A 25,608-nucleotide genomic window follows, 5' to 3' on the forward strand; every position below is an offset into this window, starting at 1 on the left:
GCTGGGCATCCCGGGTGAGGTGACGCTGGCTGTAACGGAGCCGGGAGAGACCTCAGTGCCACCCAGACCAGCCCCGACGGCCACTATGCGGGGTGCGTGGCAGCAGCGACGGGGGCCGGGGTCCGGCCCCCTGGCACAGGGTCTCGGTCAGGAGAAGAGTCAGAGGTCACTCAGCCGGAGCTCATCTAGTCGTTAGTTGATCGTGTTCTAATCAGTCAGTGTAGGGATGTAAAATATTTAAAAAGCACAGATGGATCGGTGGTCAGTGCTCTACTCAACGTTAGGGCGGGATACAAAGCTCATCGCGTAAACTTCCTACACGTATCTTAAATGTCACCTGCATGCAAACAACGCCATGTACCAAGCCGTCGGTGCCTGGTGTCAGGTACGGGGTCTCTCAGCCTCAAGAGGGGTCCCTGCTCACGGGGCGTGCTCCCCCCCCAGACCCCCTGGGTCCTCCAAGGAGCAGCTGGGGAGTGAAGGGTCCTGGGGGAACAGCAGCACCGGTGCTGCTCACGGTGGAAGCGGGTGCTGTACCCACCTGGTTTGGGATCCTGCACCACTGTGATGATTTTTGGGCGTTTCACTTCTGCTTGGCAGTGAGGCTGGGGGCCTGTCTGCGGGCTGCCTCCCCTGGTGCCACCAGCTGCTGCGTTGGCCCCGTGGTCCTACCTGCTTTGGCTCTGAACTTGAAAGCGTGCCGTGCCGTGCCGTGCCATGCTGCTGCAGGGGTCCCTGGGGAGGGACAACACTGCAGGGTCTCCACCGTGGGATGTTGGCCAGCATGGGCTGGGCTGAGCGGACACCGATGGACCCCGGGACCGACCTGCCCTGCCTGGGGTGGGCAGCAGCTCCAGAGCTCCTGCTGGGCACTGCACCCCTTCCCACGGGGAGCCCCGTGAGTTTGTCATCGAAGGTGTCGACGGCCAGATCCTTCCATCCCTCCCAGGCACCATCCTTGCACCAGCCAGAGCCCAGAGGGGATGGGGCAGGGGCTTCCCCGCTCCCTCAGGACCCTCACCGGGGCTGCCGGAGGCTGGAGCGACATCTCGGGGGGCTGTGGTGGACCCAGCCCTGGCTGGGCAGGGTGGCAGACGCTGGTGGGCACGTGGGAGGGGGTGGGAGGTGGCCGGCATGGCTGGGAGCGGTGGCCGCAGCTCAGGGCACTGTGGGGTTTCGTGGGTGGTTTTGGGATGATGCGAGACCCCTGAGCAGCACCAGTAACTGGGGGACTGGGGTGGCCTGGGGACCAGGGCCCTGCCAGGCAGCGATGCCAATGTAGGGGTATGTATGTGTGTCTGTATACAACTTTATGTCTGTTTATCTATCTATACATACACATCCATGCAGGGAAAGGCTCTGCCCAGCCCTCCCTCCGCTGTGGAGCTTGGGATGAGGCTGTGAGGACCAGGCATGGCCCCGTGGAGAGAAGGGTCCCCGAGGGTCCCACACCTCTTTGCTGCCCACTCCATGCACAGCCCCAGCCCACACCAGCTGGTGCTGCAGCCCTCCCTGGGGCATTGAGGCCCCGGGACCCCCCCGCAGACACCAGGCAGGGGAGGGAAGACACACGCTCCAGGGTTTATTTCCACTGTATTGGATTTTTTGGGTGCAGGGTGCAATGGGAGGATGCGGGTGCATGCCCTGGCGCAGCCACCTGGGGGGCTGGGACCCCTCAGCCCTGCAGCTGGGGTGGCCCCGGCCGGGATGGGGGTCCCGCTGTGGGGCTCCTCTCCCCTGATTCTGGTGGACCTCCCACCCGCAGCTCCATGGGTGGCCAGGGGGTGCTTGGGACGAGCCACCTTCATGGGGCACCTGGGGCCACCACCATCCCCGGGGGCGGTCATGGGCAGGGGGTGCATCGGGGGGGGTGGGTGCATGGGGCTGTCAGGCAGCTTTGCCCAGGACCAGCACGCTCATGAGGAAGACCATGAGGAAGAAGACCCACATGAAGAATCGGTCCATCACCTTGGCCACCTTCTTCCACTCGCTGGTCCGGCGCTGGGCAGCTCGGTGGCGCCGGAAGCAGCCGGCGATGTAGCCGATGTTCCTCAGCAAGCCGTCGTGGTGGCACAGGCAGTGGTCCCGGGGGCAGCCCCCTGCCTCGGTGCCCACCTCCACCTCCCCGGGGCTCTCCCCTGGCCCCCCAGCGTCCCCCCTGCCCGCCCGCCCGCCCAGCTCCCGCGGAGGGCTCTTGCAGCTCTCGCCCACCTCGTAGACGCAGCAGAGCCGGGCCATGTGGTGGAGGATGAGCCGCCTGGCCCAGGGGGGCACGGGTCGGGCCCCCGGACCGCAGTGGTGGACATTCATGATGAAGATGGTCAGTGCGGTGGAGGCCGTGATCATGGTCATGGTGGCGATGTAGTACTTCCCTGCGTGGGCAATGAGCGGCGATGCTGCGGCAGAGGGGGTAGAGGCTCACCCCCCCCCGCACCACAGCCACCCCGGCATGGATGCTGCCCATCACCCCGGTGCGGATGCTCTGGTCCCATGGGAGCGTCCTGGGCACCGTGGAGGCTCACCGATGAGCGGGACGCTCTCCGAGGGGGGCATGCTCTCTGCCACCAGCAGCTGGAAGACGGTGAGGGCCAGCAGCACCGTCACCCCCAGTGAGACCTTCTCCCCTGAGTCGGCCGGCAGGTAGAAGCCGAGAGGCGCCAGGAAGGAGACCATGATGCAGGGCAGGAGCAGGTTGAAGATGTAGAAGGAGGCGCGGCGGCGGAGGAGCAGGGTGTAGGTGACGTCAGGGTAGGGCTCGGAGCAGCAGCCATAGGTGATGACGTTCCTCGTGGCCGGCATGCCCAGCACTTCCCACTCCACGTTCTCCACAAAGTCCGTCAGGTCCCCGGTATCCAGCCGGTTGCGGAGGTCGATCTGGTTCCCGTTGTAGGTCCAGGAGCCGAAGGTGAGGTGGCACCGCTGCCCGTCGAAGGGGAAGTAGGAGACGTCCACCTTGCAGGAACTCTTGGTTATGGCGGGCGAGTCCCACATGATGTGCCCATCGGAGCGCAGCACCACGTTGGTCTCCATCGAGCCGCCAAAGTGGTCGTCGGCACTGGGGGAGGGACGGCTGTGGGGCTGGGATGGCCCCGAGCCCCAGGTGGGGCAAGTGTCTGCGGGGCTGGGGCCGAGCGCCTGCCCCCAGCACCGTGTCCCTTCCCCGTCTCACCCTGCCCGCCAAAGAGGGGGCTCAGTGCCGCTGACTGCCCCCGCAGTGACATGTCCCAGCTGGCAGGTCGGTGCCAGGCACACCAGGCTGGTGCCAGCCCCCCCTGCCCCCAACTTGTCGCCCAGTTGGGGTGACCACCTCCCTGCATCACCCACACCAGGACGCCTCTGCTCCCACCCCACGTGCAGCCACGCAGCCCCAAGGTTGGCAATACCACGTGCAGCCCCCCCCTCCAGCCCCAGCCTAAGCCCCCCCCAGGTCTGAGAGCAGCGCACGGGGTGTCCCGAGCACAACCCACTTGTTGTAGAGGATGATGTCCGGCCGCCAGACGTAGCTGCTGGGGATGCGGATGCTGTCGATGCCATCATAGGCATCCTTGTCCCAGGTGAGGTGGGCGTCCAGCCAGGCCTGGCGGACCCACAGGTAGGAGGTGAGGACCTGGTTCCTCTCGTCCTGCCGAGGGGAGAGGGTGGGCATGGGGGGACAGACACCAGTGCCACCAGCACCCCACCTTGACCCTCCAGCTCGGCAGCTTCTATAAGGGTCCCAAGGGGCTGAGCTGCTTTCAAGGGATTGTACTGGTTTTGGAGGGGTTGGAGAGGTCTGAGCTGGTTTCAAGTGGTCCAAGCTCCTTTTGGGGGGTGGGGGCAGTGCTGTTTTTTTGGGGTCTGAGCTGATTTGGGGCCAGCTGGGCTGGTTTTGAAAGGTTTGGGCTGGTTTTGAGGGATGAGAATCAGCTCCAGGTCGAGGAGGACCCGCTGGGGGAGAGCAGAGCCCGGCTAAGCGGTGACCAGGAGCGTGACAGGGAAGGTCCCGTTTTAGCTGGGCTGGGCTGCTGGTGCCGGTGCTGTGCCCGGCCACTCACCATGTCAATAATCTGGGAGAGGGTGATCTGGAGGGTGACGTTGAGCGCCCGGTCCGTGTCCTCCACGGGGCGCAGGGCACTGGAATAGTTGGCGAAGAGGTCGTGGAGCAGCTTGTAGGCGAACCTGCCCTGCGCCCCCCGGCAGCCTGAGGGGACCCAGACCGGGGCTGGAGGGTCTGTGGCAGTGAATGCAGCCGGACCCCTCCCAAGGGACCCCCAAGACCCGGCTGTGGGGAGCCACTGGCAGCCGAGCGAGGTGGAGAAGCATGCCGGGACCCCCACCCCTCCTCGCCACCAGCCCGAGCCCCCCAGCCCACCGACCCCGTCCCCCACCCGGGGATGCCCGATGTGTGGGGATGCTGCTGCTCGCAGGGGCCAGGGACCCTCTCCCCACGCCCAGGGCTGGGTGGGGGTCAGTGCCCCCCGCCGCCCCCTCTGCCACTTACCTGGGGCCAGGAGGCAGCTGGCGAGGCAGAGGGTGAGCAGCGGGCGAGCTCCGGGCTCCATCCTGACGTGCGCAGGTCCCGGGGGACACGGCGGGGGGGGACGTGCTGCCTGCAAGCGCCGGGGTGACGTCAAGGCTGGTGCAGGGCAGGGGGGCCATGGTCCCCCCCAGGGACCGATAGTCTCTGTGCGGCGAGCCCTGTGGCAGGGGGGTAATGGAGAGCGACCCCAGAGGGTTCCTGGCTGGGACAGGGTTGGGGTGCAGCTGAGCCCCTTTGGGACAGGTCTGGGTGCTGACACGCTGCCTGCTGGCTGCCCACCAGCTCCCCAAGCCCAGGGAAGGCTTTGCCCACCAGACCCCTGAACCATCACTCCCACGAGACCCTCCTGGCCACGCTGGTGGCAGGCAGCTCCTTCTCTGCCTGCTCCAGGCAGCTCGGGGCCAGGACCACAGTGACAAGGACCGTACGGCGGGCTGGAGTGGGCAGGGACGAGGTTGCTCTTAGCTGTGTTGTCTGGAGCTGCCGGCAGGCTCTGGCCTGGGGGGCTGGGGGCAGAGGGGGTTGCTCCCCACAATCCTGGCCCAGAGCAAGCTGGAAAAGGGAACCCCAGGGCTGAAAGGGAGACTGTCAGGGCACTGAAGCCCACCGAGGCTGTGGCAGTGGGTGGTGGGAAGAGCTGAGGGCAGATGCTGCAGACCCCGGCGTGGAGGGAGTGCTGTGCACAGCAAGGGACATCCCATTCTCTGGTCTCAGTGAAAAAGCGAGGACAGGGAAAAGGAAGATTATTCCCATTTGGTGAGAACAGAATCCCAGGAGGTTAAGGGACATGACCCAGGAGACAAAGCAGGAAAGTGGCAGAGAAGTCCCTGCTGCAGGGATGCTGGAGCATCTCCCCAGCTCCGGCCATGCGGGAGGCCAACAACTCCTGCTCCCCCAGCCCCTCCCTGGCACCTTTCCCACGCTGATCCCCAGCAGCAGATGCCAAGCAGTGCGCTGATCAGTTTTAAGGCTGGAGGTTTTGTTTCCAGGCAGTGAATTATTCACAGCCAGCCCCGTGTCCCGGCCCTGCTGCTCCTCCACCCAGGGCAGCAGCTGGGGTTGCAGACAGGCAATTACGATAATGGAAAGAGATGAAGCTGGAGCAAACTGGTGTCACGTTTAACATGCAGCAATGCCAGCATGGCAGGACAGCCACCCTGTGTGGGCAAGGACACGCTAATCGCTGCTGCTTTTATGGTGTTCCGTGCCCAAGAGCTGGCACCAGGCAATGGGTCCCCCCCAGCCCCAAGTCTAGGAGGAGAGACCACCAGGCACCCAGCATTGCCCCGCCTCAGGAAGCAGAGGTCTGGATTTGCACCCAGCTGAGGATATTTATCTGTGGTTTATGTAACCCCTTTTTGAACACCCACACAGACAGTTTTCAGCCTGAACAAACCTGTTCTGTGCTGCACAGAAAAGCGCTTCCCTCCATTTGCCATGAGGCTGTAACCTGGCCCGTCCCTCACCTCCTTGCAGAAATCCCCCTTCCAAGAAATGACATTTCCCCCCCTCAGCACCACCCCAGCCTCCTCCAGCCCCCCTCTCCTTCCCATCTCTGCAAATGGTTCCCAGGACGAGCTCCATCACCCCAGCAGGGACCGAGGTGAGGTTCACCAGCCCATAGCTCCCCCCATCCTCCTCCACAAGACAGGGGTGACTTTTTTTATTCCAGCTGTTCCTGCTTGCTTCCAAGGCTCCGAAGGAACCTCCCCCAATCACCACGACCTTTCAAATGTACTGGAGCGGCCTTGCAGCTCCCTCAGCCCTTACAGGTATACCCTGCCAGGTCCCAGAGACCTGGGACGCCCGGTCTAAGTGCTCCCTAGCCTCACCCCTCTCTATCAGGGCAAGTCTTCTTCGCTCCAACCCTTCCCACCAGTCTCAGACCAGTCCTACCAGTAAAGACCAAGATGAAGATGACATCCAGTACCTTTTCCACGTCCTTTGTGACCAGGTCCCCATTCCTGTTCCACACCAAGCGTACCTGAAAACGCCTTCCCTGTTGCTCCTCACATCCCTCAACAGATTCAGCTCCAGGAGGGTGCAGCTTTCCCCTGCCCCCTCTGGTCCTGTGAGCTGTGCCACCACCCGAGTCAGCCCAAGCCACCCAAGCGGGACAAGCCAAGGGACACGTGCCTATGAACCCAAAATCTTACTTAAAAAGCAAAGGAAACTGTGGGAATACTATAAACATTTTATTTATTGTTTTCAAAAAGACAGGAAAATAATCTAGATCATTTATTTATATTTTTTGTTTTTTTTTAATAAAAACCTTTACATAATCCTCATGCATAAAGACCTTCAGTGGGCCAATGCAAAGCAGCACCAGGCAGGCTGGAAGCTGCTGGCCACTGCCAGCACTGGCTGGCCGGCTGTGGCAGGAGGTGCCACTGCAGCAACCCTGAAATCAGAGCAGAGCAATAGACAGCTTTTCTTTTTTTTTTTTTTTGTTTGTTTCCTTCTTTCAAAAATAGTCAGTTTCTAAACACAGTAAGAGTAAAGACTGTACACACCAGAGCACATTGACACAGTCAGCTGTTCACTTGCAGGATGTTCTTAGGCTGGAGAGTGGCTCCACTCGATGTCACCCAGCGACATGGCAAACACAGAGACGACAGCGTGTGCCGGGCACTCCTGCACGTGGCAGTGCGGCTGCGTGTACCCCTTACCTACACGGGCAGCTGTCCGGCGGCAAAGAGGCAAGTCCGAAGCGCCTGGGCAGCCAGGCTGCTCTGCTCCTTGGGCAGGTGACCTCTTTTGGCAGTTTTGCTTTTGGCGCAGAATTTGCCCCCTCCCATCAGAAGCCTGGAGTCCTGGAACACGGCAACTATTAGGACAAGCTCCTGTGTTTTACTGCATGCAGGACCCAGGAGACGTCCGTCCTTGGAGGCCTGCACGGCGCAGAGCACGCCATAAGGCACACACACAGGTGTCACCTCCCTTTCTCCTGAGGCAGGGAAGTAGCTTGCTTTGCTTTTGGAGACAGAGGATGGAGAAACGAGAGAAAAAACACATTCACAGGTCTCCAACTTAGCAAGAGAATGCAGGAAAAGACAATTCTGAACTTAAGTTTCTTCTCCCTCCCCCACCCACAGAGCAAACTTTTAACATAAAGCCCCAGTTAAAGCTTATCCGCGGTCAGTTCAGGTGCCAAAGGTTCATCGGTTTACCAAGTGCAGCCCCACCAAAGTGGGAGTCTGCCCACGGAAAACTGTCCCAGCACTTGCTTCACCATCCTCTGTGCCGCAACGAAAGGAGTGAAAAGGATCTGCCAGGAGCCGAAGCCCACACCGTGCCCCCCTCCACAGGTACAGTCTCGCCTGCAGACAGGTTCGGCAAGAGGTGTTTTATTGATTCTAGGAAAACGTTGTTTGGTTGAGGGTGCCAGCCAGCAAGGTCCAACCAGTCTCAATGCTCCCACAGGTTACAAAAACTCCTGCGTTAGCCCACATACTAAAGCTGTTTTACACCCCTATGGAAAAACCTGCGTGGCTAGAGGTTGTTCGCCCTCAAAACAAGGATAAGGGTTAACAAATGGTAAAAACTGTCCATCGGTGGAAGGGATTCTTCCTCAATGAGTCACCACTGTCAGCTCCCGTAGGTAAGACTGGGTGAGGCTGCGGAGCTCCTCCAAGGCATAGTCCTCCGGCATAGGCAGCCTTCCGATGTGGGGAGCGAGCAGGCGAAGAGGGACGCGCTGCAGGTCAGGCGTGGAGTCGGAGATGGGCTCTGGGGTGTGCTGCAGGCTGAGGACCACCCGCAGCAGGTTAGCAACACGCTTGGCCATATCTGGAAAGAGAAGGAAGAGGAATGTTTCTTCATGCTCCACACCACGCTCCGGAGTGGGAGCTAGCACGTGAGCGCTTACAAGCTCACCCTGCGGAGGGGTGAACTTGAGCAGCGATTCAATGGGAAATTTTGGAGCAAAGGCTGGGTTGGTGGAACCATGCCCTAGTGTGACCTGGCCTTTTCTCAGCTCCAGCAGTGCATCTCCTCTCCCCATACAGACTTCCTCCACGAGTATAATAAAAATTTGGCCTTATTCCTTAGACCAGACCATTTTCTGCAAGCACACTCATAGTTTGTCTGGCACTGTAAAACTAACTATGTACAAGACATTTTACTGCTTATCAACAGACAGTTGTAAGAGTCCAGACACTGGATGCTGCATCAACCAGCCAAAAAAACCTGCCTGAAATGACCAATAGCTGCGGGTACGGTAACTACTGGAGCAACACATGGCTCGCCTCACCAACCGCAGCCTTCCTTCTCAGCACAGGCAAAGGGACAGATAGACTGGCAGCCCAGGTGACAGCCAGTACTAGCTGGCTCTCCCAGCGGGCTGCTAGATATTGATGTCACCATACCTGACTGAGCCAGGCGGTCCTTCGCACTGTGGCACTGGATCTGCTCTATCCTGTTGCACAGGGACGTCACTTTGGTATGCAACCGCTCCAGCTCGTAGGTGGAACAATCCAGCTGAAAGCAAACAAGAGAGTCAGCCTCCAAGTCACCCAAAGCCTTTCAGCAGAACTGCTCACAGACTGCCCGAGTGCACTCTAAGCCAAATCTATCCAACAGAAGACAGTCTACACTAAAACCTGCTTGAAGTTAACACCTGAAGTGGTGGAAATGGGAAGTCTGAAGCTGTATTAGAGGGGACTGACATGCAGACTCCCCACTAACCAGCTAACTGCTAGTTTTGTTCCTTCTTCACTTACCTCACTGTCATGCTCCATACAGCATGTTTGCAGGGCAGAGCCCACATCTTATTTTGACAGCATCGACCAAATCTCTCTGCATTTTCAGAGATGCACCATATTCTGTTTGCTAGTGTCTCCAAAAGGGAAACACTAACGTCAGCACTGAACAGTGAGTAAAAGGTTACTCTAAAAGCAAGAACGTGTATGAGCTTCCAAACTATAGGAAGAAAAATACGATTGTTTTAGTCTGTTACCTGTTGAATCCTATCAAGCATCTCAATAACACGGATGTAATCTAGGTAGACCAGCCCTGCCATCTCCCAGTCCTGGATGAGTGCACTACGCTCTGGAGGGGCAAGATCTTCCAGGAATCCTTTCAGGTACTTGTAGTTTTCATTAATAATAGCATCTAAAGAGAACAAGCACGTCAGTAAGAGAGTAAAAGGGTCTCTTAGAAGTCATCCACTGTTAAAAAAAAAAAGCAACTAATGGACTGTACTGTCAGTCAGTTTTGTAATTCCTTGACAGTATCAGTCACAGCCAGAAACGCATACTTGATTTATGACCTACAAAAGGCAAGTCAGGCCATCCCACCTCCTAGAGCAGGGACGCCCACAGGATCAGGGCTCCAGGAATGCTACCACTGCCCTTGTTCCCTGAGGCACCTCTGGCACAGGAAGGTGGATGCACAGAAGGTTAAGCACTGCCCTTTTCATGTGTTTGCAGTGAAGAATCATCACGCCAGATATCAAGCGAGAACTATTTTGAAACAGCCAGCCACTCTCTACTAACCCTGTTGCTAGGAACACAGCCCTACCCCTTCGTACTATTAACGCCCAACGACTTCTGTTCCTACTGTTTGTGTGCTGTTCGAAAGACAGACTGAAAAAAATTCAGAGAGCAGACTCACCTGAGGCTAAGTGCCTGACAACCAGCTTGTGACACTGGTTCCAGTGCCCAGCCTTGAACAAGAAGAGGGCTTCTTTATGCTTGTCACCCTCCATCCTTGCTCGAACTGCCTTTGCTTCGTGAATCCACTCTGGGGGAACGCAGAGCCTCTGTGTCAGAAAAGTCTCCTTGGCCCAAGACTCTGGTGTCTCAGAGAGAACGCAATGCCGGTTTAGGAGTTCCCGCACTGCCTTCTCCCGTATGCTGGGGGAAGGGAGGACAAGGTGTTATTCCAACAAGCAATCCTTTGTATCTCTCCATCAGAAGATACAGTTCAATACAAGCAGCCGAGGACTGAACAAGGCAGCAGAGAGCTGCGTTATACCTATTGGCGCCGGCAGAGGCGTAACAGATAGCAAAAGCCAGCCTTGCTGGGCCTTGAACAGTCTTACTGCAGGATATTAAGAAAAGTTCTAAAATCAGGTGAATTCCTTCAGTACAGGTTAACCACTAAGAACGAAGTAATCGCTAGTGTTTTGTAACATCTCAAATGTTGTAAGCTTAAGAACATTTAAGTATGATCCAGGCCCCTAAAAGGAATATACAGGCCCTATTTGAAGTTATCGGTTGGAAAAAAATTCTACTGCAATGTATTAATGGTAGCTGTTGGTAACAAATGGTAACATTAACAGCAAAAAACACCTTTCCACAAAAGATGTATTATTTACAAATTTAAGACAATTTTTTGTCAAGTCTGTATTTCACAACAGAAGCAAAACATGCATTTTGGTTATTCCCAAGCTTTCCTTTCAAACACACGTGCTTCTCTTCAGCTCCAATGGGAACAGTTCTAGTATTTTGCATTAATGACATTTTCATGACAAGTTCTTGAACATCATAAGCTTGCTGAGCCAGAGACAAGATACAGAGCCACAGGATATCAAAATGACTATGAGATCTACTTCTATAGCACCGTTCAGCAGTTACAGTCATTACAACACAATACTATTTAACATCTAACAAGACATTTAACTAAGCAGAATTATTCATGCCACTTGTAAAAACTGTGTGCTGGGATTACAAGTGGCATGAAGTTCTCCAGCTGTGCAGTTCCAGTTTAATGTGAGAGAAGCCACGATAATTACAGTATACATATCAGGTCTATAAAACAGAGAACACATTATTTTCAAGGAAAAAAAAAAAATAGTAAAAAAAATTTTTTTACTCACTGCTTATCAGGCTCATGCAGCAGTATAAAAACAGCCCATTCCCAAAGCCCTTCACTTTCAAGCTGGGCAGCATAGCTAGCATTCAGCACTCCTTGACTCTGCTTGAATAGATGGGTATAATTCAGGGCTCTGAGCACTTCCCACAGGTGCCAACTGAGACGATAGTCCAGAGGGTCAGATGTCACACTCCTGGGATCAAGCAGCTGGTCAAGATCATAGTGCCTGTAGGGAAAAATATTTGCAACATAAAATAGCTAACTGTATCCACATAATAAAATCAGAAACTGGTGCTACTTAGTGCCTTCCCTCCACCAACCTCCAATTATTCTATATATGTGATTTATGTGGGTGTGGGTTTTGGGGTTTTTGTTTTACTTGAGGGGGGGAGAAAAAAAAAAAAAAAAAAAAAGAGATAGGACCAACTGTTAAAATCCTTTTGCTCTTCTTTTAAGTCTGCATCCAGACTGTCACAGCCTTTTCTTTTGTATGTGCTCTTCCTGTAGATTTCTCAAGGCCTCAATCTCAAAGGCAACTATGGTAAAGCAAGATTACTGCACTCTTCAGACTCAGAAAACACTTAAGGAAAAAAACCAACCCACAGTTATGCTCCAAAGCTTAAGTTTCATCATCTATGCTATCACCAGCAGTGTCACCACATTCTGTAAGTGTGTACATGCAAGGCAGATTTTTGTCAGTGGTTCAGTAAACACTGAAGCTGATTTCATAGCCCTGGACTGGGAATTCAAGAAGTCACTGACTGATCAAGATTTAGAAAAATAGTTTTTCACCTGTCACTGTAGAGCTTTAACAAATGGAAACAGACATCTCTCAAAGGTCTTCCTGCATTATCATCTTCTTCAATTACACAACCAGAACCTTCTAGGTAAGGAGGCAGGGGACAGCATGCGTATTTTTCACACTCCGGTGTGTTCTAAAGAAATAGTTGTAACAGTAAGTTTAAAGATAGAATCTGGACAGCTAAGCCAGCAGCACGAAACACACTGAGTCAACAAGAACCGTTTTACACTGCACTGAACTGCAGAACTGTTGTCTTCCATACCATCTAACCACTCTGGGTCACCAAAATCCTCTTGATGTTTTCACTGCTGGCAAGAACACTAGACCTGCATTTGGAAGAGCGCTCCATGTCCTGCTGGTTTCCAGTTATTAGCCCTCTTACATGAAGTCCTGGAAACGAGCTGTATCCACTTTTCCTCCACATCATTGGGCTGCAGCGAGACCACACCCATGTTCTAACCTAGTAGCATCTTAAGTTCAAGTCATGATAAAACTAAAGCTTGGTGTTTTGAAGTGATGAACACATTATACTGACATAGCACGTACAAAGATAACACTGAATATTCCTGTGGCATTAAGCACGCATCAATTAGAAGTTACTAGACTTGATGCTGCACTTGGGCTATCTTTAGGCATACAGATCAAGGGGTGAATTATCTTTAGTTAAATGATTAAACATTTTTTTCAACAGAACCCTTTGTCTTTTTGTATACAGAGGCTGACAGCTCTACAGCAACAAACAAGGCTTTGCATAATGCATGGAGCTATGCACTGTCTGTAGGATAGCTTCCACATTTGCTGTAGAAACAGCAAGTGGAACAAACAGGGAGTATGGTTTGGCAAAGGCTATTTTGGAAGTCAGGCAGCTGGGTATTAATCATCACACTGGGAAAGCTGACTGGCTACCTAGCTCAAATGGCCTTCCTGCTGCTGGCCACTATCCATCTTCCTAATTTTGTCTAGCTATCAAACATCTGAAAACACTTAGCCAGTGGGAGATAGGCTTCAAATAAGTCACTACCAGAACGCCCTAAAGAGCAGGTCCTAAGCTTCTCAAGTGACTAGAATTACCAACAGATTCAACCCCAGTGCTTTATTCCCATGCCAGTGGGGGAAGGAACATTCCCATCAAAGTGAACTGCTGCAAAAACTCATCATTAAAGCAGGTGAAGGAATCCGATGCTGTGACAACTGAAATAATGAACCCATACGCAATTCCATACTCAGCACCTCCGCAGCAACAACTGACTGCTTGCAGAAGTCTCAGTGCAGCATCAGACAGACAACTCCTTTTAGCCATGCATGACTGACCTACCTGAAACGCTGACTCATACATGGCAAGTGCCTTGGAAATAGAAGCTGTTGGAGGAAGCAGGTACCAGAGGTGGACAGCCATGCAACGCTTCCAGTCCAGCAGTGAGCATACATTGATACTTATTCTCTCTGATAACTGCCACACCTAAAGAAACAAATGACTAAGTTTAGTCAAACTTACTGCACAATGGTCAGTACATACCAGGCATGCAAGACCACAAGGTTACGTTAGTAAAAAAAAAAAACAACAGGTCAACACCTTGTACTCCTTCCTGCCATGTACCATGTGCTGTGGTTGAGTGTCACAGCTTAAACGTACTGTCGTACCGTTGTCAAGAAGGGGAAGTCAAGCCAATGACAAAACAGCCAAGTAACAGAACTTACAGGCTTTCCTGCAAGCAGGGCAAAGATCCGCAGTCTCTCTTCCTGGATGAAGCAGTCTGCCTGCAGCCTGTGCCAGTCCACCAGCTGCATGGTGAGGAGGTCCCGAATGGGCTGGCTACCTGCCAGCTGGGAGAGGAGCAGAGCAAGCCTGTGATCACCTGGAACAGAAGACAACAGCACATGAGCTAAATCCTCCTGCCTACCTGTGCCACAGCTATCTGTTTCCGAGTTGTGGGGCACTCTGATCAGCCTATAGCTGCACGATTGTTTTTTGTGCACAATTTCTCATCAAATAAACCACTCTGCAAACACCTACTAGAATGGGGGTGGGGGAGAAGACAAAGGAATGGGAAGGACAGATTCCCCAAAGGAAACAAGTGAACAGAAGTTTTAAGATGTGAGCCAACATAAAAGACCAAGATGAAACTAGCCATTAGGCTCTGAAAATATACGTTTTTAAAACAAATGTAAAGTGGCTTAACAGAAGTGCAATTAAAAATAACAGTAATTAAAAAAACATTCAAAGGAGATACTATGCAAAAAAAACAGTTCCAAATGCAATACAGCATCACTTCCTCACTCTAGAGGAGCAGACAAGTAAGCCAGTGTAAACGTGACCAGGTACTCAAGCAGCAAGTAGACAAGCCAGCCCCGACCTTAATCACTGTCTGACAAGGGAAAACTCCATACTCAGAGTGGCCAGTTACTATCAGCTCTCAAAGTTTAAATTCTCTTTATGTGTCTCCCTTCCTCCTCCCCGCAAAAAACAGAGAGATTTAAGCATCTTACCTGACTGCTGTGCCAGCCTGCAAGCTTCACCAATTCTCTTTCCAGTAAGGCAGCTGAACACAGCCTCTATGTGATTACTGTGTCGGGACAAAGAAACTTCCTCCTCAATTCGTCCTGCAGCAGTCTCTGAGAGCCAGCGAGAGAAGGCTTTCCTACGCTCCAGGGCCAGGATGTATTCACTAGGTTCCTCCAAGCTGGCCTCTAACTCTCTCAGGTTCCCCCAAATCGCTTCACATAAAGTCCACGCCAAGCACCAGTGCTTCACAACAGCTGTCAGGACAGAGTTACTCAGTCATCAGGAGTGAAAACATACAGAAGAATATTTAGAGGACTCATATAAGATTATAAGCATAACCTTGTAGGATATCTTGAAGGATATCCTACTGTTACAAGTCAACGCAGGAAGTCAGCTAGCTCCCCAATGCCAACCACCATGCTTATGCTTTCAGAAAGAATGCTGAGGTACAGTCAATTTTTCTGTTTTATTCACATTTCACTGCTCTGATGCAACCTGAAATTAACCTGAATGGGACAGTTTTCCAGATTCACTATCATCATGAAAAGAATTATTCCATACTCGCCTTCTGTCACAGCAGGATCCTCAGATGCCTTCCTAACCCAGTCAGCATAGTCGTGAATAGCAGAAACTCCTGGGTTGGGCTCTAGAAGAGGACAGTGCTCATCCATATGGACAGTGCTATGCTTCAGCTTTATCTCCAGAGGGATGAGATACAGCTGTTTGCCTCTGTCCATCTTCCGTTGTTCTAAGCTCAGCTTCTCCACATGAACCTTGAAAGAAGATTCTGAGAGTCTGGAGAAAAAGAAGATAAAACCAGGTAGCAATGTTCTGAATTGTTCTCCCTGCAAGCAAGCTGCACCCATCACAGAGCAGCTGCATTGTGCAGCTTGTCCTAATTTCAACTTAAAGACAGTAAGACAGATGACCAAGGTCAACAGCTAGGTATGAAGAACCTGCTTACAGCCTGGGATTCAGAACCAGAATTTGGCAAATAAACATTATTGAACTGGGTGCTTCCAGCTCTTAAAAGGCCATTAGCACACCTTGCCATACCCCACTGCATTTTGTGAGAGCACCTCATTCTGCCAGCAAATCAGATATGCTGGAGAACATCAACTGAACAAGCTTTTTGGAAGACTTAAATGGTAGAACATCTAAGCTATATTCCAGTCAAGTTTAGGTATGGAGTTACGTAGCCCAGGAAAGGTCTGTATACTGCTTTATATACAAGCAGAATTGAAGGCATCTGAATTCAGAAGCTAAACAAGAAATTTTTTAGGTAGGGCAGATATCCTCAGGGAAGATCAACAGCAGATTAGAAGCTTCCTGAACAACAATTTTGAACTTTCCCTCTTTAACCTTTTGCTGGATGATGGTGCTATATACTTGTTAAAAAAGTAACAACTCTTATTACACCATTCCAGGCCTTTGAGATACAGTGTTTTGTAAAGTAGCAACCTGAAGGAAATCTCCATGGCTAACATGATTTTGCACCACTTCTGCATATCAAAATGAATATTAAGCTGAATTTCAAAAAAGTATCAAGCTACAATCAAGATTCTTTCAAACATGAAGAGGGAGTATGTCAGAACCATCCTGAAGGAAACTACTACTCACGATTTTGGAGCAACAGGAGTTGGCAGGAATCCATACTCCACGGTCTCACACTGAAGATCTTCCATTTCACTTGATCCACTCAACTTATCTCCACAATTGACAAGTGTCCAGTTGGGTCCCCAACCAACACGAAATGAGCGCCCCATGAAGAGTGCCATATCCATCAGTAGTTTCCCTTTTCCATAGGTGATGGACTTTTCCAGAGGTACAAGCCCCTGCTGCCTGCGGACACCAACTGTTTTCATCTGTACCTCAGGGACTGATGGTGGTACGGAGAATGTAGATGCTAATGGAGAAGTCGCCGACCAAAGGGCAACAGAAGGGGGACTGCTTGAAGTCCTTGGTCCCTTGAAGTCTTGCAGAGCAGCATTCGGTGATTGGAAAATTACATTAGCAAATTTGGATTGCAGCAGCCCACCAACTAGAGGGAAGAAGCAGGAAGAACGTTTAAGTGAATGGGGTACTCCCTTTTCAGGCAGTATATTTCTGGTATTTTAAAGGTATTTTAGTACTTAGGCAGCCAGTGAAAACATTTGCCATGGTTTGTGATGGGAACACATAGCTAAGTGTGATTATCTGCAGTACTGAGAACTGCAAAACCCACCACGCACAGCCTGCTTTGCATTATCCAAACTAAAGTACACGGTATTACACTAAGAACAGTACACAGCCAGTCTCACTCCAAAATTCACAGTTTCCAAAGAAGTCACTAATTTAACGGGTATTGTCATAGTCGGACCATTAGAACAGAAGCATCTCATAGAGAGATTAAACACTGATTGCTATTAACAGGAACAGGGCTGAAACTGTCCCCACAAAAACATCTCATGTCTGCCCATTTAATTCAGGAAGCAACTCCATGCTTGTTACTAGAGGTATTATTCCTATTGAAATCACCAGTTTGTGGCTGTATTGAGTGTAAACAGCAAGGTTTTGGTAGCAGGGGTGCTGCAGGGGTGGTCTCTATGAGAAGAGGCCAGGGGCCACCCTGTGTTGGACACAGATGGGCCCATCCGGGGAGTTTGTGGCACCTCTGAACCGATCAGCAAAGTTGGTGGTGCCTTTGTGAGAACTTAAAAAAGGGCAAAAAATGCCACAGAGGCAGAAAAAGAAAAGTGAAAACTGCAGTGGGAACATGAGGTCAAGAGAAAGAGGAGGGGAAGAGATGCTCCGGCACCAGAGCAGGTATTTTCCCAGCAGCCCTCAGAAGACAACTCACACTGGAGTAGGGGGAAAGTGTGAGGAAGAAGGAGTGGTAAAGAGGAACTGCTCTGGACTGACTGCAATCCCTCATTCCCATCCCCGCTGACCCCCTAGAGTGGGCAGGAAATAAAGGAGTCAGGAATGAAGGAGGGAAGTTGAGCCTGGGAAAGCAGGGGCAGGGTAGGAAAGTGTTGTTTTAATTTGTCTTTGTTTCTCACTACCCAAACCTATTTTAACTGGCAATAAATTCATTTTACTCAAGTCAAGCCTGCTTACCAGTTACTGTCACAAGCAAAACAATCTCCCTGTTTTTATCTTAACCCTTTTTTCATCCAGTTTTCTCCCTCTGTCCTGTTGAGGAGGGGGAGTGAGAGAGCAGCTGGGCGAGCACCTGGCTGCTGGCCAAAGCTAACCCACCACAGCACACAACTGTTCTACCATATGTTCAGCCAGTCATAGGATTTTGCCTCTTAGTATTAGAATTAGACTCTTTCTTCAAGCAGCATGTGGTTTCTCACAATACCCGAGTATCTTTTCTGTCCTTGTGATTTTGAAATAGGGAGCCTCGGAGAACAGATCTCTTGAGAAGTATCCATTTTTACAGGTTGCTTCCCAGGATAATGATCCAGGATCAAGTCTAGGTCATCTTCATCAGCAAGCAAGGAAGCTTTCATAATCTAAAAAAGGTGATAAGTCAAGCCTGCACATTAGCAATCATTCTCACAGCAGAAGCTAACTGATCTAATCAGCTCCTTTCCCAACCAAGATAACTTCTATGTGCTGCACATGACCAAACACTCAAGCCACAAATATTTCAAGTAACAGTGAAGGCACACAGTTCAGGAGAACTGACAGCAAGCTTGCCAATTGATGCTAACCTTTTACAAACTAGTAGTTACATCAGTGTCACAGTACTTGTTAGGATAGGTGTGAAGTCCTAAAATAATCATGTTTTCTTAGATCTTAGCTCTATTTACTTGTTTTTCAGCTTACGTAATAACTCCACTATGCTTTCCTTATGTTTATAAATTAAAAACACAGGTAGAAGCCCACAAGTGTTCCAGGTACTATCCTTTCACCAACCAATCACACACACCAAAACCCAAATCAAGACCAGTTATCCTATTACCTTGTTTTCCACAAATTGGTCCCAAGGCAGTTGTGCCTAGATATTAGTTTAGCTTATCACATTGCCCACACTTCAGAATTTGGAAATCTGAATTCTAGCCTTAAGACAATTTTCATTTCTGCATTAAACTTTTCATGCCTAAAAAGGTTTACCACAGAAACACAAGTCTAACGTGTAAGTTTTAATTGTACTATAGGTGTGATGTATAGTTTATTACAAGTTGGTATGTAAGTACACTTGGGGAGGCAAAATGAGAAGTTAGTGAGAAGTATTACCAAGTACTCTCTTTCAGACAAAGGAAGTTGCAAGACACTAACCTGCAAGACATGTGGGTTAATACCCAGGGTTGATGCGATGTGAGTTGAAGCAGGCACTGCTTCCTGCTCTTCTATCATGTTATCTGCTACAGTGGACTCCTGGGGAGGCTCCTGGGTGATGTCTGCCATATCACTGTCCAGTTCCACAACCCTGCCCAGCTGCTCCACTTCTGGGGTCTGCAGACACATGCAGAGGCCACATCAGACAACAGCAGATTGCAACAGCTTGCCGAGAAAGAGTATTTAATAGTTTCAACAATCACCTGCAAATGAAGAGGAGTACTCCCTTGCTTGTGTCAAGACTCCACATTAAGTTTAGAGATGAATATTTATAACCTATTCCCATTTTCTTCAGAGTTGTAACATAACAGCGCAAGTTAAAGTGAAGGAGAAGTCATGGTTTAGTGATGCCCTCCTGAAGTTTCCCAAGTTCTGCCATTCAGTTTAAGAAACTATTCTTCAGCTTTCCATTTTTCATGTGACCAACAGAAAGAAAGAGAGTTTTGTGTATCCTGCCTTCCTCCCCTTCTCCCTCAAAAATCACACAAAGAAAAGCTTCCTGTACCTATGTTCAGCCTGGGACATCTCAGATGACTGAGCAACCGGTTTAAAAGCAGCGATTCTCCAGTATTAATGTGTGATACCACTGGTGGCTGATGAGCAGATGAGTCACTGTAATATCTGCTTTTTTTTCCCCAGCTGTGACGTAGTAAAAATTAAAAACTGAGTCTATATTCCACAAAGAACTTAACAGAAGTTTTAAGTGGACGCGAGCCCTTTCAAGATCATGTAAGGCTGGGCCACAGAGTGGGTGTGTGCACACATGTATGTGTAAAGTTCTGTTTTTTTTTTTTTTTGTTAATTTTAAACCAGGACACAACTGTCATTGGACTGGAAAGTTGTGGGGTTTTTCCAACGATATTCTGCTTATCAGTAGCACATCAGCAGTTAGAAAGTTAAATATAGTAGTTGTCTTCTACCAATCTGCAGCTAAATTTCTCAACTCTACTGCTAGTCCAAGGCAAGAGGAAGAATTGATTTTATGATTTTTTTCCTGAAGGCAACTGCATGGCATCACCTTTGTGATGAGCCTAAGGTGACCTCTACACACCTCCAATCACTTAAGACAACTTGTACTCACACTCCAAGCAGGGCCAGAAAACGTTCAGCCAGTACAAACAACGAGCAGGTATCTGAATTAACTCTTACCACTGTCATTGCCTCTGGTTCTGCCCAGCATGCTGACTGTGGTGACAGCAGGGTCTCCTGACAGCACATTGCATCGAGCCCTCCTGAGCTGGTACCAAACTACAGAGCGTGACAGCGCACTGCAAGCCATTCAGCTATTTGTCAGCTCTGCTACCAGGAACTGTTTGACAGGACAAAAACCCCTGGAGAATGCCATTCACTGCTGGTATTGTGCAGCTAACAGGCCACCCTGAAAGAAGCACCTGGCCCAGGAGTAATTAGCATGTGTCCACTTTAACTGAATGGCCTTCAGGTTCTAACCAGGTGACCCTTTGGTTCCTCATGGGCTCTAATCCCAAACCTGGGCTGCAGCGCACTGGTTTTGCTCTAGTCTAACCACTCCTGCTGCTTAGACAGGAGTGTCCTGTGAAAGATTCATGCCTACAGCTTACTTAGTTTCCAGAAGCAACAAAGTACAGACTGCTGAAGCAATGCTCTGGAGCAATGCATATATATAAGCAAAGAAACCGTGGCAGACAGTACACTGGAAATCATGCTAAGGAATTTAAGAGCATATTCAAATGGCTGCTTCTTAGCTCATTAGAATCCACCAAGAAATGCAATGAAGGTTATCAGATGAGGCAGATAAAATTAGACTAAGGGGTCTGTAAAGATAGAACTTAATGGCAGACACAGAAAGAGCCTTAGCTAGTGGTATCTGAGTATGCCTACAGTATGCGGAACAGATTTACAAGTCAAAATATGGTTACAAACACAAAAGTTTCACTATTGCCTTCATTGTGCTTTAATGCAGCCAGGTCCCTGGTGTAACTATTTCCTGTGGACCTTGCAACATTAATAAATTCATTAATATTCAAGTTAGTGAAGGAAGAAAAAAAACCAAACCCCAAAACAAGTCTAGATCCTAAATGCTTCTTACAAACCAAAGAATAATATTTTCAGATGCTTTACACAACAAGAGCTTGACAAGCTTTTAAACCATGGTATGAGTTTCTCAGAGGTTTCGGAAATTAAGCTAGATGTTTTTCCTATTTTCAGAAATGAAAACCTTAATTAATGCTATGCAAATCAAAGAGGTTAATTAACCTGGACAAGTTTTTGCTAAGTACATTTCAATCTATAAGACAGGCCTGAATAAGTCACACGTATTCCCAGTATTTTTGACTGCTTAAAACATCAGCTCTGGTTCCCATTAATCTGAACAAGAAGCAAGAAGGAAAACTGAAAGGTGGTACACACAGGCAAGTCTGTTACAGACAGCCATGTGTTAATCTCAAATAACATGCAAATGCTTAAGGAATGTATTTTATGAGAGCAGGATGAACTAGCAGGTTTTAATTAGCCAGTGAGCCAGGAGGAGCAATAAAGCAGCAGCTGTACACTACTTTGGGATTCTCCAAAGCAGAATCCATAGAAGAGGTGGCAGCTCACCTCATCTGTCACTACAGTAGTATGTTCTGCTCAAAGAGTGGACTGCACTGTTACTGGCTCTCTGCTTGTACGGTGATCAGGACTCCTACTACTGGGATCCTGAAACGCACCAGCGCTGGCTGTACTGAAAGGTGTTCAGGTGAACTGCTGCTGACAGACCTTTATTTTGGGCCCCTCTAACCTGCACGGAGACCTAAAGCGGCAGAGTGGAATGGCTCAGGCATTTCTACAAAGGTTATAACTAGATCACAGACTATGTAAGATTAAAAACAACTCCACGTTGATTTAATGTTTTCCTACCACAAAAGTAACAAAATGGTTCTTTTGCACAAGCAGTGACGAAGTGTGATTTGTTGTATCACCTGACACTACCAACAGAGACCCTTGTCCAGAATGGCTCTAGATTACCCAAAGCCATTGGCCAACAAAGAGAAATACTGCTACAATGTCTCCTGGTTTCAAAAGGACTAGATCCAGCACAATAAAGAAAAAAAACCAAAAAGCCCCAAAAGAAAAAAGTGTTCAACCTATTTGACAGTACTGCCTCTTAAGCTGTTTTTCATGCTTTGACTTCAGAGATGCAGAAATAAAACTCTCCTCCTCCGCTTCCCCATGCTATGACACATCATGAACACCGGCCACATGCCAAGCAGTGCCTTGGCACATGATCTATGCCTCAGGGAGCTGCAAGCTCCGAGATCGCCTTTCACCGCAGTCACGGATTACTGAAGGGTAAAACAGAAAGCCTGCTTATGCACAGCAACAAAAACCTCTCAGCACATCCCATCCAGCTGTGAAATACCATCTGCTCAGCCCTCCTGCACGCCCTAACTGCTGAAAGTTTACTTTCACAACTAGGCAATCGAGAACACAGTTTTGGAAAAAAGAGAAAGCAAGTGCAGAGAGCAGATTTTTTATGACAAGTTACTTCAAAAAGCTATAGGTAGCTCACAAATGTTTACCATTAACACCCAGCATAAAGAGCATATTCTATCCCATCAATGCCAGGATGCCTTCCAAATAGGCTGCTTTTTCACCCACAATGAAGCAGCTCCTAATTCAGCTTGACGATATCCATATTAATTATATTTGGAAAACGCAAGTGTATCAGCTGCAATTAGACTAACCTTTAAACCCACGTAAAAGGATTTTTAAAAACAAAATCAAATTAACATTAGACCTTAAGGGGTTACCAATGCACTGGATAAAATGCTACCTTCCCTATGCAAGTCAGAGGCATACCACTGAGGATGTTTTACAAAGCTTTAGAAGCAGTCACATCCAATGCAAATACACTTAAAAATCCAGGATATAACCAGCCTTAAAAAAGTAATTTTTAATAAAAATAGAGCACATTCTTAAAATATAAAGCATACAGTCTTGCATACTAAATGATGGTCAAGTCAAATTAATGCACAATATCATTCTCAAGGCAGGCAGCACAAGGCGTTATAATTATATAGCATATATTCAATATTCACAAAAACAAGTTTTCTTCCATAAGTGGTGCAAATATGCCAAACTCAATTGAGACCAGAATTTAAAAAAGAAACAAGGGTTTAAAGCATTCCCTTCCCTACACACCCTCAGTATGAAATGTCAAGTATCTTAACGAAAAAGAACATGCAAACATTCATCAAGAGGTCAGAAGAGCTACTGAGTTTGTGCAAGTTTGTGTAAGGTTTTGCTCTTCAGTTTCCAGGCTACTTGTTACTCCAACAACCCCTCCCTAGGGACCAGCTATTCTTCAAATTTCATTTTATGAATTCCCTTTTAGTCACTGTCCTCCTTCTACCTGAGATGGAGGTGTTGGCTTGCCATTTAGGGTCATTTGCTGGGGTGGCAGATGCCCTGGGGGTGGCACAGGTGTAGTTTTTAACTTCTTTGTGTCCACTTTTGAAGGATGCTCTTCCTCTTCCTCATCTGAATCTTGCAAGCCATACTTGGAAAAGTGTGCCACCTGTGTAATGAGAAGGGCAAATATGTCACACCTTGGAAGAGAGATTTCAGGCACCCATTTCTGAAAGGCCTGAACAATGAGCTGGCATTAACTGTCCACCTTACACAGCAGTTGTGACTCCTGGAACACAATCAGCTTTTGCACAGACCAAGAACATCTGTATGCAGGTCTTCAGTCAAAGAAGTTTTGATTTTGATCAGTTTGGCGAGGACACTTTGCACTACAGCTGCCAGACTTGAGAGAGTTTACAGAAGTTTAGCAAAGTTTTTGAATTGTTAGAATCTCCTGAGAACCTACTTCAGAGTACTTCCAATATTCTTGTAAGTGACTTTACAACTAGAACAAAAACATTACCTTAAACACCCAAGATCCGGTCTCTGGGCGGTATTCCTTGAATCGAGCGCCCTGCTTCCGAGATACAGACTCCAGTCTACCTTCATAATTCATCTCTGCCAGTCGTTCAGGGCTTTTTATCAGGCAACGAGATGTTTTATCTGTAGGCCAGACTCCATCTAAGGTAACTTCAGCTCGTCTGTTAAAGACAGACAGAAGCGTAAGAGACTACAAGGTTTTGAGGCAACGCTATTAAGGTACACATACAGGAGCTGAGAATTGAAACGTGGGCTCAAACCAGCTTTTAAATCCAATTTCTGGTTCAGAAACTTGCAAGCATCTAGTAACTGTATAATGCTGCAATCTGAATGCACACCTCACATTTCAATTTCTTGATAGCTGCCTGCAAACCCAGTAGGTTGTATTATAAAAAACATCCTTACTAGCCACTGTCCCCACACAGAACATACTTAAAAATTACCTATTCAAACCTTCACCAATAGGTGGTTTTCTTTCATCATCAGGGTAAACAATAACTTCTTTTCTACGGATATGTACAATGTCATCCAGATTTAAGTTAGTTAGATTTACTTCTCCTTCAAAGTAAATTGATCCATAACCTGCAAAACAAACCAAAACATCACAATTTGTCCATGAAAAATCTCATGGCAAAGAGCCTCTGTTCCTGCTATACTCCTCCTTTCCTCACCTTACCATCTAGCTCTGTCATGTCTCAAACAACTCCTCCTTCCCAGCATGACAATACCAAGGATTCATTATCAACTTTTTAATAGCCAATTCCTTTGCACAGAAAGCTTTTTGTTATCACTTGGCTATTCATATTGCCAACACAAATACTAAGCATACCCTCAGCTCTATAGCATATTGTGAAAAAGTGTTTTAAAAAATAGTATATACCATATGATTTTTTTTTTTTTTTTTTTTTTTTTTTTTAAGTAAAAGCAGTGAAGAATACAATTTGGGCTGAAGGCTTAGTCAGCTCCAGTGTAGGCAGCAACTAAGATGGAAGCAACGACAATCAGGTTTGCATCAATGCTCCAGCAAGTTTGGATTTTACAACTTTTATGTTTAAGGACAGCAAGCATCTTAAAAGCTGCGGGTGCTTTTGTTCTTTTCATATTCAAGCTTCTCAAGTCATCTCATAACACGGGTTGTTAGCACTACCAATCTGAAATATTACAAGCCTTTGATACAAGTTGTTCGCAATGCAAGGGCACTATTCATAATCATACTGAGGGCATGGAACTCGGATTCAGGTTCCATAGCTTTGAAATACCTGGTTCAACTTTAAGCAACTAGAAGAGCTGTATGTGCTCACCTTTGCGGCCTATGGTGAAGTCTGTCACAATACATTCATTTCTGTCATTGGTAAATCTAGCTAGCTCCTCCATGGACGGGATGGTGTAATAGCCAGCTCTTGTTAGAACAATTCCTACAACAGAAAATTCTTTGAGAACTGGGCTGGCAGCAAATTCCCAGCTTTAGCATTTCAAGAGTTTCATTCCATTTCTTTTGCAAGCCTGGACAACTGAAGGTCCCAAACAAACCAAGAATCAGTGCAACAAAGGCAAACAGAGGAATCAAACCACCTTAATTCCACAGCCTTCATAGCAAATTTAAGACAACTGCTGTGCCAGGTTCTTCCAGCCTAGCAACCTGACATCAGAGATCAATAGCAGATGCATAGGTAAAAAGAAAAATGCAAACACATACAGCAACACTTGACAGAAACACTCCCCAAGCTT

General features: G+C 48.8%; 2 protein-coding genes across 4 annotated transcripts in view; both read right to left on the reverse strand.

Moving 5' to 3' along the window:
* Nucleotides 1–1,569: 1,569 nt before the first annotated feature.
* CHRNA10 (cholinergic receptor nicotinic alpha 10 subunit) lies at nucleotides 1,570–4,556 on the reverse strand. Its single transcript, XM_069807905.1, has 5 exons — nucleotides 4,481–4,556; nucleotides 4,035–4,180; nucleotides 3,468–3,622; nucleotides 2,523–3,055; nucleotides 1,570–2,372 (listed from the first exon to the last, which is right to left on the reverse strand). Exons 1-5 carry the CDS (start codon nucleotides 4,539–4,541, stop codon nucleotides 1,888–1,890), a joined length of 1,380 nt encoding a protein of 459 aa, XP_069664006.1. The 5' UTR covers nucleotides 4,542–4,556; the 3' UTR covers nucleotides 1,570–1,887.
* A 2,392-nt stretch (nucleotides 4,557–6,948) lies between these two features.
* NUP98 (nucleoporin 98 and 96 precursor) overlaps nucleotides 6,949–25,608 on the reverse strand; it is a 40,995-nt gene continuing 22,335 nt past the window's right edge. For all 3 annotated transcript variants that reach the window (XM_069808733.1, XM_069808731.1, XM_069808732.1), the window contains exons 17-33: nucleotides 25,182–25,295; nucleotides 24,324–24,462; nucleotides 23,864–24,041; nucleotides 23,345–23,509; nucleotides 18,910–19,086; nucleotides 17,987–18,140; nucleotides 16,261–16,681; nucleotides 15,206–15,435; nucleotides 14,625–14,894; nucleotides 13,836–13,993; nucleotides 13,453–13,596; nucleotides 12,128–12,270; nucleotides 11,340–11,561; nucleotides 10,133–10,374; nucleotides 9,477–9,631; nucleotides 8,887–8,998; nucleotides 6,949–8,308 (exon numbers count right to left, since the gene is read on the reverse strand). In XM_069808733.1, coding sequence (XP_069664834.1) covers nucleotides 8,091–8,308; nucleotides 8,887–8,998; nucleotides 9,477–9,631; nucleotides 10,133–10,374; nucleotides 11,340–11,561; nucleotides 12,128–12,270; nucleotides 13,453–13,596; nucleotides 13,836–13,993; nucleotides 14,625–14,894; nucleotides 15,206–15,435; nucleotides 16,261–16,681; nucleotides 17,987–18,140; nucleotides 18,910–19,086; nucleotides 23,345–23,509; nucleotides 23,864–24,041; nucleotides 24,324–24,462; nucleotides 25,182–25,295 — 3,242 coding nt within the window. In that variant the 3' untranslated portion in view covers nucleotides 6,949–8,090. The remainder of the gene's footprint in view (nucleotides 8,309–8,886; nucleotides 8,999–9,476; nucleotides 9,632–10,132; nucleotides 10,375–11,339; nucleotides 11,562–12,127; nucleotides 12,271–13,452; nucleotides 13,597–13,835; nucleotides 13,994–14,624; nucleotides 14,895–15,205; nucleotides 15,436–16,260; nucleotides 16,682–17,986; nucleotides 18,141–18,909; nucleotides 19,087–23,344; nucleotides 23,510–23,863; nucleotides 24,042–24,323; nucleotides 24,463–25,181; nucleotides 25,296–25,608) is intronic.

This window comes from Haliaeetus albicilla, chromosome 20 (assembly GCF_947461875.1).
Source record: "Haliaeetus albicilla chromosome 20, bHalAlb1.1, whole genome shotgun sequence".
Taxonomy (NCBI): Eukaryota; Metazoa; Chordata; class Aves; order Accipitriformes; family Accipitridae; genus Haliaeetus; species Haliaeetus albicilla.